The sequence below is a fragment of the Physeter macrocephalus genome, chromosome 19 (genome assembly GCF_002837175.3).
Source record: "Physeter macrocephalus isolate SW-GA chromosome 19, ASM283717v5, whole genome shotgun sequence".
Classification (NCBI taxonomy): Eukaryota; Metazoa; Chordata; class Mammalia; order Artiodactyla; family Physeteridae; genus Physeter; species Physeter macrocephalus.
Window position 1 is genome coordinate 60,851,212 of NC_041232.1, and position 16,181 is coordinate 60,867,392.

Genomic DNA, 16,181 nt, shown 5'->3' on the forward strand with positions numbered 1-16,181 from the left:
TTTTTCTCTTTCTGACTTACTTCACTCTGTATGACAGTCTCTAGGTCCATCCACCTCACTACAAATAACTCAATTTCGTTTCTTTTTATGGCTGAGTAATATTCCATTGTATATATGTGCCACATCTTCTTTATCCATTCATCTGTCTATGGACACTTGAGGAGGTGGACTTTGGGAACAATGATATATATATTTTTTCCCCTTTTTCTCTCTTTGTGAATGTGTATGTGTATGCTTCTGTGTGTGATTTTGTCTGTATAGCTTTGCTTTTACCATTTGTCCTAGGGTTCTGTCTGTCCGTTTTTAAAATATTTTCCTGTTTTTTTAATATAGTTTTTAGCGCTTGTTATCATTGGTGGATTTGTTTTTTGGTTTGTTTGCTCTCTTCTTTCTTTCTTTCTTTTTTTATTACTTAAAAATTTTTTTAAATAATTATTTTTAATAATTATTTTATTTTATTTTACCTTTTTCATTCTTTCTTTCTTTTTTTCTCCCTTTTATTCTGAGCCGTGTGGATGACAGGCTCTTGGTGCTCCACCCAGGCATGAGGGCTGTGCCTCTGAGGTGGGAGAACCAAGTTCAGGACATTGGTCCACCAGAGGCCTCCCAGATCCACGATTCATAACTACCTTAAATGTAAATGGAGGGCAGGTCCACGTCTGGTGGTGTGTTTTGGGGTGTCTGTGACCTTATTATGATTTTAGGCAGCCTCTCTGCTAATGGGTGGGGTGTGTTCATGTCTTGCTAGTTGTTTGGTATAGGGTGTCTAGCACTGTAGCTTGCTGGTCATTGAGTAGAGCTGGGTGTTAGCATTGAGATGGAGATCTCTGGGATAACTTTCACTGTTTGATATTACATGTAGCTGGGAGGTCTCTGGTGGACCAATGTCCTGAACTCAGCACTCCCACCTCAGAGGCACAGGCCTGACACCCGGCTGGAGCACCAGGACCCTGTCAGCCACATGGTTCAGAAGAAAAGGGAGAAAAAAAGAAAGAAAGAAAAATAAAATAAAATAATTAAAATAAAAAATTATTAAAAATTAAATAATTAAAAAGTAATTAAAGAAAGAAAGAAGAGAGCAACGAAACCAAAAAACAAATCCACCAATGATAATAAGTGCTAAAAACTATACTAAAAAAAAAAAGGACAGACAGAACCCTAGGAGAAATCGTAAAGGCAAAGCTATTCAGACAAAAAGTCACACAAAGAAGCATACACATACACGCTCACAAAAAGAGAAAAAGGAAAAATATATATATATGTCTATATATTAAAAAAAGGAAGAGAGCAACCAAATCAATAAACAAATCTTCCAGTGATAATAAATTCTAAATACTAAACTAAGATAAACATAAAACCAGAAACAAATTATTTGCAGAAAGCAAATCCCAAGTCTACAGTTGTTCCCAAAGTCCACCGCCTCAATTTTGGGATGATTCTTTGTCTATTCAGTTATTCCAGAGATGCAGTGTACATCAAGTTGATTGTGGAGATTTAATCCGCTGCTCCTGAGGCTGCTGGGAGGGATTTCCCTTTCTCTTCTTTGTTCGCACAGCTCCTGGGGTTCAGCTTTGGATCTGGCCCTGCCTCTGCGCGTAGGTCGCCTGAGGGCATCTGTTCTTCGCTCAGACAGGACGGGGTTAAAGTAGCAGCTGATTAGGGGGTTCTGGCTCACTCAGGCCAGGGGAGGAGGGGTACGAAACGCGGAGGGAGCCTGCGCGCAGAGGCCAGTGTGACATTGCACCAGCCTGAGGCACGCTGTGCGTTCCCCCGGGGAAGTTCTCCCTGGATCACAGGACCCTGGCAGTGGCGGGCTGCACAGGCTCCCTGGAGGGAGGTGTGGATAGTGACCTTTGCTCACACACAGGTTTCTTGGTGGCTGCAGCAGCAGCCTTAGCATTTCATGCCCGTCTCTGGGGTCCACGCTGATAGCCGCGGCTCGCGCCCGTCTCTGGAGCTTGTTTAGGTGGTGCTCTGAATCCCCTCTCCTTACGCACCTGAAACAATGGTTTCTTGCTTCTTTGGCAGGTCCTGACTTTTTTCCGGACTCCCTCCCGGCTAGCTGTGGCACACTAGACCCTTCAGGCTGTGTTCACGCCGCCAACCCCAGTCCTCTCCCTGGGATCCGATCTCTGAAGCCCGAGCCTCAGCTCCCAGCCCCCGCCCGCCCCGGTGGGTGAGCAGACAAGCCTCTCGGGCTGGTGAGTGCTGGTCGGCCCCGATCCTCTGTGCGGGAATCTCTCCGCTTTGCCCTCCGCACCCTGTTACTGTGCTCTCCTCTGTGGCTCCGAAGCTCCCCCACTCTGCCACCCGCAGTCTCCGCCCGAGAAGGGGCTTCTAGTGTGTGGGAACCTTTCCTCCTTCGCAGCTCCCTCCCGCTGGTGCAGGTCCCGTCCCTATTCTTTTGTCTCTGTTTATTCTTTTTTCTTTTGCCCTACCCAGGTACGTGGGGAGTTTCTTGCCTTTTGGGAGGTCTGAGGTCTTCTGCCAGCGTTCAGTAGGTGTTCTGTAGGAGTTGTTCCTCATATAGATGTATTTCTGATGTATTTGTGGGGAGGAAGGTGATCTCCACGTCTTACTCCTCTGCCATCTTGAAGTCTCCACAGCCTTTTCTTTTCCACTTAGAGAAGACCCTTTAACATTTCTTTTAGGGCCAGTTTAGTATTTATGAACTTTTAATTTTTGTTTGTCTGAGAAGTTCTTTGTCTCTCCAGCAAGAATGATAATCTTGCTTGGTAGAGTGTCCTATGCTGTAGGTTTTTCCCTTTCAGCATTTCAAATATATCATGACACTCCCTTCTGGTCTACAAAGTGTCTGCAGAAAAATCAGCTGATAGCCTTATGGGGGTTCCTTTGTATGTGACTCTTTTTTTTCCCCAGTGTCTGGTACTTTTTAAAAAAAATTAAAGTATAGCTGATTTACAATATGTGACTCTGTTTTTCTCTTGCTGCCTTTAGAATTCTCTCTTTGCCTTTAACTTTTGCCATTGTAATTATATGTCTTGCTGTGGGTCTCTTTGGGTTCATCTTGTTTGGGACTTTCAGGGTTTCCTGGATCTGGATATCTGTTTCATTTATCAGGTTCAGTAAGTTTTCAGCCATACTTTCATTAAATACATTTTTGACCTTTTTCTCTCTCTCCCTTCTCCTTCTGGGATCCTTATAATGCAAGTATTAGTGTGCTTGATGTTCTCTCAGAGGTCCCTTAAACTCTTCTCATTTTTTTAAATTTGATTTTCTTTTTGCTGTTTTCATTGGATGATTTCCATTACTTTATCTCCCAGATCACTTATGCATTCTTCTGTATCACCTAGTCTGCTGTTAATTCCTTTTAGTGTGTTTTTCATTTCAGTTATTGTATTCTTCAGCTCTAATTGGTTCTTTTTTTATATTTTCTAGTTCCTTGTTAAAATTCTCACTGTGTTCATCCATTTTTTCCCCTTAGTTCAGTTAGCGTTCTTATTACTAATGCTTTGAACTCTTCATCTGGTAAATTATTTACCTCTGTTTTATTTGTTTTTTCAGAGTTTCTGTCTTGTTCTTTCATTTGAAACACATTCCTCTGTCTTCGCATTTTGCTTAACGTTCTCTGTCTCTATGAAATTGGGGTAAAACAGTTACCTATCCCAGTCTTGAAGGGGTGTCCTTGTGTGGGAGCATCCCTATGCAGTCTGTGTGTGCCCAATGGCTTTGGTGAGAGAGCTGGATCTGAAGTCAGCACAAGTCATATCTTCCCCTGGGGTGTGCTGGCAGCTGTCACCTTGGTGGGAAGTGGGGCTGGAGATAGAGAGGCTAGAGCCAGAGCCGGTTATGAGCCAGGGCTTCTGCTATGCTCAGTGGCCAACACAACCCTCTTGGGGTTGGGGTCAGGTCCCAGGGTGCTGAGGCAGAAGTCCTGAGGGTCAGGTCCAAACTGGTTCTATTCCTTCTAAGTGGGTTCTCCCCCCTCCCAGCATTAGCACCTTTGTCCAAGAGGGGAGTAGTGTTGGAGCAAGAGAGGTCAGAGTGGGCACCCAGTGTGGGCCAGGGCATGCACTGGCTGGTCCTGGTACATCGGTCAGAGCTCCAGTGTGCTCTTCCACCATCTCTGCGAGTGCCAGTAATGGCCACGCTCACCCTATTCAGATGAAGTGCCAGGTCCAAGCTGTCTCTGTCCCCCACAAAATGGCACACTCTCCTCGGCAATGACAGCCTTCACCCTAGTGGGGCTGCACTGGAGCTAGAGGGGCGGAGTGTGTGCTCAGTGTGGGAAACAGGCTGGAGTCCTGGGAAGTGTCAATCTGCTACCTCTGGCTTGTTCCTGGGAGTAAGCAAGCCTATGTGCAGAGTCTCGGTTTCTTACAGCCTCCTGTTAGTCCCACTGGTTTTTCAAGCCAGTTAAGGGAAGTTGTCTCCTTGGTGTCAGACCCCAGGGCAGGGGTGTCCAGTATGTGACTTGAACTGCTCACTCCCCAAGGAGGATCTCCGAGCCTGTGTAATCGTCCCCTCCTCTTCCGTGTCCCCTCTTAGGGCACAGGTCCTGACCTGATCGATTCTCTTCCCTTCCTGACTTCCACGTGGATCTTTCTTTACAGCCTTGGTTGATAAGGGTCTTTCTGCCACCCTCCAGTTTATTTTCAGTGAGAAAATAAAATTCATGTAGATGTATTTTTCATTCATGTAGATGTATTTTTGATGTAGATGTAAATCCATCTACATTCATGTAGATGGATTTTTGATGTGTTCATAGCGGGAGTTGAGCTTGGTCTCCTCCTACTCCGCCATCTTGATCTCCTCCCACCTAAATCCTTAATTTCTTATATTCGCTGGAATAAAGCTGAACTTTGAGCCATAGTCAAAGATTTTCCCAAAGTAACCAATGATCCTTACAGATTTGAGGAGGAATTTAATAGAGTCATTCAAACTCATCAACCTGGTTTCTCTGACATATCAGCTAGTGGTGATATTCAGTTCAGTGAATATGCTTGGTGGTGAAGGCTAGGCCCAGCACTGAATGAAAACTGTTAATTGGGGCTTTCCTGGTGGCGCAGTGGTTAAGAACCGCCTGCCAATGCAGGGGACACGGGTTCGATCCCTGGTCCGTGAAGATCCTGCATGCCACGGAACAGCTTAAGTCTGTGTGCCACGACTACCGAGCCTGCGCTCTAGAGCCCACGAGCCACAACTACTGAAGCCCGCACGCCTAGAGCCCGCGCTCCACTGAAATGAGAAGCCCACGCACTGCACCGAAGAGTAGCCCCCGCTCGCTGCAACTAGAGAAAGCCTGCGCGCAGCAACAAAGACCCAACGCAGCCATAAATAAATAAATTTATTAAAAAAGAAAACTGTTAATTGGGAAAATCCTGAAAGGTGTCTAGACTCACAACTGGGAAGCCATCCTGCTATCTCACTATAGAAATACGTTGAGGACATTGCGGGTTCAGCTTCAGACCACTGCCATAAGCCAAATATTGCAATAAAGTGAGTCACATAAATTCTTTGGTTTCCCAGTGGATATAAAAGTTATGCTTATGCTAGACTGTAATCTATTAAGTGTGCAATAGCATTATAGCTAAAAAAAAAACCATAACTTAATTTAAAAATACTGTATCGCCAAAAAATGCTAACCACCATCTGAGCCTTCAGTGAGTCATAACCTTTTTGCTGGTGGAGGCTCTTGCTTCGGTGTTGGTGGCTGCTGACTGGTCAGGGTGGTGGTGCTGAAGGCTGGGACAATTTCTTAAAATAAGACCACAGTGAAGTTGGCCACATCGATTGACTCTTCCTTTCATGAACAATTTCTCTGTAGTGTGCAATGGTCTCTGATAGCATTCTACCCACAGTAGAACTTCTTTCAAAATTGGAGTCAGTTTTCTCAAACCCTGTTACTGCTTTATCAGCTAAGTTTAAGTAATATTCTAAATCTTATATTGTCATTTCAACAATCTTCACAGTATCTTCACCAGGAATAGATTCCTTTTCAAGAAACCACTTTCTTTGCTCAGCCATAGGAAGCAACTTCACATCTGCTAACGTTTTACCATGAGATTGCAGCAATTCAGTCGCATTTTCAGGTTCCACCTCTAATTCTAGCTCTCTTGCTATTTCCACCACACCTGCAGTTACTTCCTCCACTGACGTCTTGAACCCCTCGAAGTCATCCATGAGGGCTGGAGTCAACTTCTTTCAAACTCCTGCTAATGCTGATATTTTGACCTCTTCTCATGAATCACAGATATTTTCAGTGGCATCCAGAATTCTTTCCAGAGGCTTTCAATTCACTTTGTCCAGATCTAATAAAGGAATCACTATCTATGCCAGCTATAGCCTTATAAAATGTATTTATTAAAGAATAAGACTTGAAAGTCAAAAAGGACTCCTTGATCCATGGGTTGCAGAATGGATGTTGTGTTAGCAGGCATGAAAACAACATTAATCTCACTGTACATCTCCATCAGTGCTCTTGGGTGACCAGGTGCATTGTCAATGAGTAGTAATATTTTGAAAAGAATCCTTTTTTGTTTTTTTTTCTGAGCAGTATGTCTCAACAGTGGGCTTAAAATATTCAGTAAATTATGCTGTAAAGCGATGTGCTGTCATCCAGGCTTTGTTGTTTCATTTATAGAGCATAGACAAAGTAGATTGAACATAATGCTTAAGGGCCCTAGGATTTTTAGAATGGTGAATGAGAATTGGCTTCAAATTAAAATCACTGGCTGCATTAGCCCCTAACAAGAGAGTCAGCTGTTCTTGAAAGCTTTGAAGCCAGGTATTGACTTCTCTCTAGCTATAAAAGTCCTAGATGGCATCTTCTTCCAATCTAAGGCTGTTTTGCCTACATTGAAAATCTGTTGTTTAGTGTAGCTGCCTTCATTACCTTAGCTAGATCTTCTGGATAACTTGCTGCAGCTTCTACATCAGCACTTGCTACTTCACCTTGCACTCTGATGTTATAGAGACAGCGTCTTTCCTTAAACCTCATGAACCAACCTCTGCTAATTTCAAACTTTTCTTCTGCAGCTTCCTTACCTCTCTCAGCCTTCATAGAATTGAAGAGTTAAAGGCTTGCTCTGGATTAGGCTTTGTCTTAAGGGAATGTTGTGGCTGGTTTGATCTTCTAGCCAGACCATGAAAACTTTCTCCATATTTGTAATAAGTCTGTTTCACTTTCTTATCATTCGTGTGTTCACTGGAGTAGCACGTTTATAATAATTTCCTTCAAGAACTTTTACTTTGCATTCACAACTCTTTGGTGCAAGAGGCCTAGCTTTCAGACTGTCCTGGCTTTCACTATACCTTCCTAACTAAGCCTAGTCATTTTAAGCTTTTGACTTAAAGTTAGAGATTTGCAACTTCCTTTCATTTGACCACTCAAGAGGCCATTGTAGGCATTAACTGGCCTAATTTCAATATTGTTGTGTCTCTGGGAATAAGGAGGCCACAGGAGAGGGAGACAGGGAATGGCTGGTTGGTAGAGCAGTCAGAACATGCACAACATTTTTTTTTTTTTTTTTTTTTTTTGTGGTATGCGGGCCTCCCTCTGTTGTGGCCTCTCCCGTTGCGGAGCACAGGCTCCGGACGCGCAGGCTCAGCGGCCATGGCTCACGGGCCCAGCCGCTCCGCGGCATGTGGGATCCTCCCAGACCGGGGCGCGACCCCGGTTCCCCTGCATCGGCAGGCGGACGCGCAACCACTGCGCCACCAGGGAAGCCCCAACATGCACAACATTTATTGATTAAGTTCACTATCTTATATTGGTTCACCTATCTTATATAGGTTTGTAGAACACCAAAACAAGTACAATAGTACCATCAAAGATCACTCATCACAGATCACCAGAACAAATATAATAATAATGAAAAAGTTTGACATATTGCAAGAATTACCAAAATGTGACACAAAGACAAGGAAATGAGCAAATACTGTTGGAAAAATGGCGCTGATAGACTTGCTCTACACTGGGACGCCACGAACCTTCAATTTGTAAAAAACGCAATATCTGTGAAGCACAATAAAGCCAAGTGCAATAAAACGAGGTATATGATCAGGCTCAGGCAATCACTAGGTGACTTCATTGGGCAATTCCTAAGGCTTTTCCAAAGCCTGTTGATTGCAACAAAATTCAGGCTTGCACACAAAAATCTGATGAACCTGTTCATAACTATTATAACTGACTTCAGATTATTGATTCCACCTGAGTATCTTTTAACTCTGTGTTTATTAATAGCTAAACAGGAAACTTTCCCTTCTAGCATACAAGGACCAGGATGGAATGGTAAACCATGTCCACTCCAGGTTAGTTAACTTGGCACACCAGCTCTCTCGCACTCTAGATGAGCCACTTAAAAGGAGGACCACCAAAATTCTTATTCTTCATCTCCAACAATTGAAGGCCCCTAAACAAAACCTAAACCCTTTAGTTTCTGCTATCATTGCAAACATACAGGACATTGGAAAAGAGATTGCTACAGATTTAAGTGCTTCAGGCACCTTCAGCCCTCCAACGTCCTCCCAGTTCTCAGTGACAGGGCTCACAGAAAACGCAGGAGCTCTTCCCAACCCTCCCTCTTAATCAGCTTGGAGAAACATTTCTCCAGGTTGGGAATGAATCTCTCCCAGTCCTAACTGTCACGGAGCCACAATCCCAATGCTCAATGCCCCTACTCAAGCAGCCCCTGCCCCAGAGTACTAAAATTCTTCAAATAGTGGGCATCTCTAATGAACTTCAAGAGGTTCCTATCTCTGAACCTATTCCCTTTTGTTTAGGCCCTTTGAGAAATACACACCCTTTTCTCCTTTGTTCCTCCACTCCCATTTATTAGGCCAAGACTTCTTAGAGAAGTATCATGTTGGAATTTCTCCCCCAAAGGGGAAATAATTCTAGAACTTGACAGTAGTCATCAAAACAGCCAACCAGATGAGTTAAATGACCCTTTGACATTTTTTATTTGTTCCACCTCTGACAGTACTAGAGATGATTCTGGAAACACTGATGATTTGTCCCTATTGAATCAGCTACCAGCTTTCTTAAGGGCAAAACCTCCAACCAATACTGGCAAAAATTCACAGTGTACCTCCCACCAAGATTCAAATAGATTCCCAAAAATCTCTTCTCAGAATTAATCAATATCGTATAAATGAAGAAGCCCTTCAAGGCATAAAGTCAATAACAGAAGATTGCAAGGCTCAAGGCTTCATTATTTCTTGTACTAGCCCCTGTAACTCTCCCATTTGCTGGTGAGAAAACCTAAGGGTCAAGGGTAGAGGTTCGTCTTGGACCTCGAGCAATAGAAAACATAGTTATCCCTCAACACCCTATTGTTCCTAAACCTCAAATGTTACTAATATTCTTTCCCACTGGAGCAAATTCTTGACTGTAAATGATTTATGCAGTACATCAATTAGTATACCAGTTGATGAAACTAGCCAATACCTTTTTGCATTCATTTGGGAAGAAAAACAATTCCCCTGGACAGCAATGCTTCAGGGTTTTTCTAGGAGTCCTTATTTCTCACAAATCCTGAAGCTTGATCTGGATGATATAAATTTCCTTAGGGATCTACTTTGTTGCAATACGTGGATAATTTGTTTCTTTTCTCTCCTTCTCAAGCTTTCTCATAAGAAGACAGTGTCTACTTGCTAAAGCTTTTAATCTTGAAGGGATATAAGATTGCCAAAGAAAAGTTGCAGTTTGTCCAAACCTAGTTTCAATATTTAGGGCATTTTATATCAGAACAAAGGCTATACCTAGTTCCAGATAGACTTCATGGTGTCTCAAGTTTCCCCAAACCCCAAACTAAGCACTGACTGCTCGGTTTTCTTGGGCTACTTTGTTATTGTGAAAATTGGATTCCAAATTTCTCTCTTATGGCCAAACCTCTGTATGTTTTACTAAACAATAACAACCCTGACCTAATAGTATGGGAAGAACCAGTTACATAGCTTTTAAGGACTTAAAGGAGAGTTTGATGAAGCCACCTGCCCTTGGGCGTCCCAAATGGAAATCATATTTCTTTTTCCCTTTTTGTATATGAAAAGGAAGAGGGGTATTTACCCCCAAACACAGGGACCGCCATTGGCCCATAGGGCATTGTAGCCAGCAACTGGAGCCTGTGCCACTGGGATACCACCTTTGCCTTAGAGCCATTACAGCCACTGCCCTTTTGGTTAAGGGCTACTGAGAAAATCATTGTGGGATCTTCTTTAACCATTTTTGTACCTCATGAAGTAGAAGTCCTCCTGAATTCTCATCATACTCAACATTTCTAAGTCAGCCACCTCACTTCCTATGACGTCCTTTTGTTAACTGGTCCTCACATAACTCTTTTTTTAAAAAAAAATTATTTATTTATTTATTTTTGGCTGCATTGGGTCTTCGTTGCTGCGCGCAGGCTTTCTCTAGTTGCGGCGAGCAGGGGCTACTAGCCAAGTGCAATAAAACGAGGTATATGATCAGGCTCAGGCAATCACTAGGTGACTTCACTGGGCAATTCCTAAGGCTTTTCCAAAGCCTGTTGATTGCAACAAAATTCAGGCTTGCACACAAAAATCTGATGAACCTGTTCATAACTATTATCACTGACTTCAGATTATTGATTCCACCTGAGTAGCTTTTAACTCTGTGTTTATTAATAGCTAAACAGGAAACTTTCCCTTCTAGCATACAAGGACCAGGATGGAACTAAACCATGTCCACTCCAGGTTAGTTAACTTGGCACACCAGCTCTCTCGCACTCTAGATGAGCCACTTAAAAGGAGGACCACCAAAATTCTTATTCTTCATCTCCAACAATTGAAGGCCCCTAAACAAAACCTAAACCCTTTAGTTTCTGCTATCATTGCAAACATACAGGACATTGGAAAAGAGATTGCTACAGATTTAAGTGCTTCAGGCACCTTCAGCCCTCCAACGTCCTCCCAGTTCTCAGTGACAGGGCTCACAGAAAACGCAGGAGCTCTTCCCAACCCTCCCTCTTAATCAGCTTGGAGAAACATTTCTCCAGGTTGGGAATGAATCTCTCACAGTCCTAACTGTCACGGAGCCACAATCCCAATGCTCAATGCCCCTACTCAAGCAGCCCCTGCCCCAGAGTACTAAAATTCTTCAAATAGTGGGCATCTCTAATGAACTTCAAGAGGTTCCTATCTCTGAACCTATTCCCTTTTGTTTAGGCCCTTTGAGAAATACACACCCTTTTCTCCTTTGTTCCTCCACTCCCATTTATTAGGCCAAGACTTCTTAGAGAAGTATCATGTTGGAATTTCTCCCCCAAAGGGGAAATAATTCTAGAACTTGACAGTAGTCATCAAAACAGCCAACCAGATGAGTTAAATGACCCTTTGACATTTTTTATTTGTTCCACCTCTGACAGTACTAGAGATGATTCTGGAAACACTGATGATTTGTCCCTATTGAATCAGCTACCAGCTTCCTTAAGGGCAAAACCTCCAACCAATACTGGCAAAAATTCACAGTGTACCTCCCACCAAGATTCAAATAGATTCCCAAAAATCTCTTCTCAGAATTAATCAATATCGTATAAATGAAGAAGCCCTTCAAGGCATAAAGTCAATAACAGAAGATTGCAAGGCTCAAGGCTTCATTATTTCTTGTACTAGCCCCTGTAACTCTCCCATTTGCTGGTGAGAAAACCTAAGGGTCAAGGGTAGAGGTTCGTCTTGGACCTCGAGCAATAGAAAACATAGTTATCCCTCAACACCCTATTGTTCCTAAACCTCAAATGTTACTAATATTCTTTCCCACTGGAGCAAATTCTTGACTGTAAATGATTTATGCAGTACATCAATTAGTATACCAGTTGATGAAACTAGCCAATACCTTTTTGCATTCATTTGGGAAGAAAAACAATTCCCCTGGACAGCAATGCTTCAGGGTTTTTCTAGGAGTCCTTATTTCTCACAAATCCTGAAGCTTGATCTGGATGATATAAATTTCCTTAGGGATCTACTTTGTTGCAATACGTGGATAATTTGTTTCTTTTCTCTCCTTCTCAAGCTTCCTCATAAGAAGACAGTGTCTACTTGCTAAAGCTTTTAATCTTGAAGGGATATAAGATTGCCAAAGAAAAGTTGCAGTTTGTCCAAACCTAGTTTCAATATTTAGGGCATTTTATATCAGAACAAAGGCTATACCTAGTTCCAGATAGACTTCATGGTGTCTCAAGTTTCCCCAAACCCCAAACTAAGCACTGACTGCTCGGTTTTCTTGGGCTACTTTGTTATTGTGAAAATTGGATTCCAAATTTCTCTCTTATGGCCAAACCTCTGTATGTTTTACTAAACAATAACAACCCTGACCTAATAGTATGGGAAGAACCAGTTACATAGCTTTTAAGGACTTAAAGGAGAGTTTGATGAAGCCACCTGCCCTTGGGCGTCCCAAATGGAAATCATATTTCTTTTTCCCTTTTTGTATATGAAAAGGAAGAGGGGTATTTACCCCCAAACACAGGGACCGCCATTGGCCCATAGGGCATTGTAGCCAGCAACTGGAGCCTGTGCCACTGGGATACCACCTTTGCCTTAGAGCCATTACAGCCACTGCCCTTTTGGTTAAGGGCTACTGAGAAAATCATTGTGGGATCTTCTTTAACCATTTTTGTACCTCATGAAGTAGAAGTCCTCCTGAATTCTCATCATACTCAACATTTCTAAGTCAGCCACCTCACTTCCTATGACGTCCTTTTGTTAACTGGTCCTCACATAACTCTTTTTTTAAAAAAAAATTATTTATTTATTTATTTTTGGCTGCATTGGGTCTTCGTTGCTGCGCGCAGGCTTTCTCTAGTTGCGGCGAGCAGGGGCTACTCTTCGTTGTGGTGCACGGGCTTCTCACTGCGGTGGCTTCTCTTGTTGCAGAGCACAGGCTCTAGGCGTGCAGGCTTCAGTAGTTGTGGCTCGTGGGCTCTAGAGCACAGGCTCTGTAGTTGTGGCGCGTGGGTTTAGTTGCCCTGTGGCATGTGGGATCTTCCCGGACCAGGGCTCAAACCCGTGTCCCCTGCATTGGCAGGCAGATTCTTAACCACTGCGCCACCAGGGAAGTCCCCACGTAACTCTTTTACATTGTAATAAACTTAACCTGGCTACTCTTCTCCTCTCCCTCTGTGATGAAGTCCCTCACCACTGCTTAATGCTGATGGGTCACCTCCTGACTCCTCCTGATGATCTTCAGGAAATTCTTTCGTGTAATGTTGACTTATCATGGTTCATTGATAGTTCTTATTCAGAAGGTGACAATGACAAATATTGTGCTGGGTATGCTATTGCAACTCCTTTTGATGTTGTTACCTATGGCTACTTCAGCCCTGTGGTTCATATGGTTACTCAAAAGTGATCTCAGTAGGTTACAGTCTTACACGAGCTCATAATTTTGCCAAGGACAAAACTGTCAATATTCATACTGATAGTAGATATGCTTTTGGAATAGCTTGTGATTTTGGAATGTTGTGGGGAGAGCATGGCTTCTTTACTTCCAGGGGAAATAAAATTTAAAATGATCCCTATGTTCAGGAATTATTGGATGCAATGTTTTAGGTATTGATAAGATTCTGAGGCATTCTAAACTTGACTCTTTGGAAGTTGAGGGAAATCACCTTGCTGACATTTCTGCAGGGAATGCTGACCTTAAAGGAACTGAAAGCAGTCAAACCTCTGTCATGGTCCAAAGAGATATTTCCCCAAATGATAACATAGCGAAACTGGCTAGAGAAGCCCAACAATTGGCCTCAGAAAAAAGAAAAGCAAGATTGAAAATTCAACCGTTGTTGGTTTGATAAAAAGAGAAAGCTCTGATTTGGACCCAATAACAACCCAGTCGTACTAGAGATCTAAAATTCCCAGTAACCACCATTGTACATGCATTAAACCATTGGTCTACTGGCAAAAGGATAGCATCCATGAATCAATATTAGTGAGGAAACATTAACAAGGCCACAAAAAGTGCCTACCTCACTATTCCACTTATCTGAAATACAAGTCAGGGAAGCCTGTTTGTACTCTGCTCCTGGACATTTTAAACTTCCTAATGGACCATTTGAGGTCTGGTAAATGGATTTCATACAACTTTCTCCGTCTCATGGAGATAAATATCTTTCAGTCATGGTCTGTATGTTTCACGCTGGACTAAAGCCTTCCTTTGCAGACAGGCTACTGCCTCTTCTGTGGCTAAAGTCCTTTTGGAAAAGATTATCCCTACCTGAGGAACTCCTCTCGAACTTCATAGTGATTGAGGAATTCATTTTGCTAGTCAGGTACTTTGACAATTCTGCACCGTTTGGCTGGTTTTACTTCAGTGTGCTTATCACCCTCAATGCTCTGGTTTAGTCAAGTGCACTAACTGCATTATTAAGACTCAATGGCAACATTTGTAGAAACCCTCCAAGTACCTTGTCCAAAAGCTTTGCCATTGATCCTTCTAAATCTTAGATCCACTCCTTTTGGAACTCACAAACACTCGCCCTTTGAGATAGTCACAGGACACCCAAAGCTCTTGGCTTCTGCATTTTCTGATCCACAGCCAATAAAAGCAGAGATACTCTAATACTGCTTTTGTTAAAAATAATCATGTTTTTTTGCAGAGCAATCTTTTCACAGTGTGCTCTCTGGGGACAAAGACCTTAAGCATCACACCTTACAACCTGGATATTTTGTCTATTGGAAAAGATTATCTCCAGAAAGACTATCTTCAGTCTTGCTGGAGAGGCCCCTATCAAGTACTGCTAACCAACACTTGTGCTGCCAAACTCCAGGGAACAGACTCTTGGATTCATGTGACAAAGAAGGCAACCAAATCCTGAACTAACACATTGTAAATCAACTATACTTCAATTTAAAAAGTTGGGCCCCCCCAAAGAAGGAAATACTTAACACAAAGAAGTTGCTAGTTAATAACGGTTTGTCACTTCAGTGGAAACAAAATGGCCTGAAGCAGGCTCCCCAGTGACCCCTTGAATTGCTTTATGTCCATGATAATCTACTCTGCTCATGCACTCATGCCAGGCATCATTTAGAGAATGTTTTGGATTTCTATCCAGTGAGTGATTGTTAAATGTTTTAGCTTACAAAAGATGGGTTAGGAGGCAGGGGTGTACTGGAAGGTGCCTCATCTAGCTGTTGTCATGGGCACTGTGATTTGATAGCTTTCCTTGTAGCTCTGGGGTTGGTTAATAAGTTTGGTTAATTTTGGATCTGCACTCATAGGTTAATTTAAGGCTTTATCTTTAGCCATCTTTTATTTAAAAAATATTTTTAAATTAATTAATTATTTATTTATTTTTGGCTGCGTCGGGTTTTAGTTGGGGCATGCGGGATCTCTCGTTGCAGCGTGCAGGCTCTTCGTTGTGGCACGCGGGCTTCTCTCTAGTTGTGGTGTATGGGCTCCAGAGTGCGCGGGCTCTGTAGCTGCAGCACACAGCTTCTCTAGTTGCGGCGCGTGGGTTTAGTTGCCCTGTGGCATGTGGGATCTTCCCGGACCAGGGCTCAAACCCGTGTCCCCTGCATTGGCAGGCAGATTCTTAACCACTGCGCCACCAGGGAAGTCCCCACGTAACTCTTTTACATTGTAATAAACTTAACCTGGCTACTCTTCTCCTCTCCCTCTGTGATGAAGTCCCTCACCACTGCTTAATGCTGATGGGTCACCTCCTGACTCCTCCTGATGATCTTCAGGAAATTCTTTCGTGTAATGTTGACTTATCATGGTTCATTGATAGTTCTTATTCAGAAGGTGACAATGACAAATATTGTGCTGGGTATGCTATTGCAACTCCTTTTGATGTTGTTACCTATGGCTACTTCAGCCCTGTGGTTCATATGGTTACTCAAAAGTGATCTCAATAGGTTACAATCTTACACGAGCTCATAATTTTGCCAAGGACAAAACTGTCAATATTCATACTGATAGTAGATATGCTTTTGGAATAGCTTGTGATTTTGGAATGTTGTGGGGAGAGCATGGCTTCTTTACTTCCAGGGGAAATAAAATTTAAAATGATCCCTATGTTCAGGAATTATTGGATGCAATGTTTTAGGTATTGATAAGATTCTGAGGCATTCTAAACTTGACTCTTTGGAAGTTGAGGGAAATCACCTTGCTGACATTTCTGCAGGGAATGCTGACCTTAAAGGAACTGAAAGCAGTCAAACCTCTGTCATGGTCCAAAGAGATATTTCCCCAAATGATA

General features: G+C 42.7%; 1 protein-coding gene across 1 annotated transcript in view; it reads right to left on the minus strand.

Annotated features, from left to right (window-relative positions):
- Positions 1-6,144, minus strand: part of LOC114484344 (lipoxygenase homology domain-containing protein 1-like) — a 59,815-nt gene extending 53,671 nt beyond the window's left edge. The window contains exon 1 of the mRNA XM_028479942.1: positions 6,096-6,144. Coding sequence (XP_028335743.1) covers positions 6,096-6,144 — 49 coding nt within the window. The remainder of the gene's footprint in view (positions 1-6,095) is intronic.
- Positions 6,145-16,181: the final 10,037 nt, after the last annotated feature.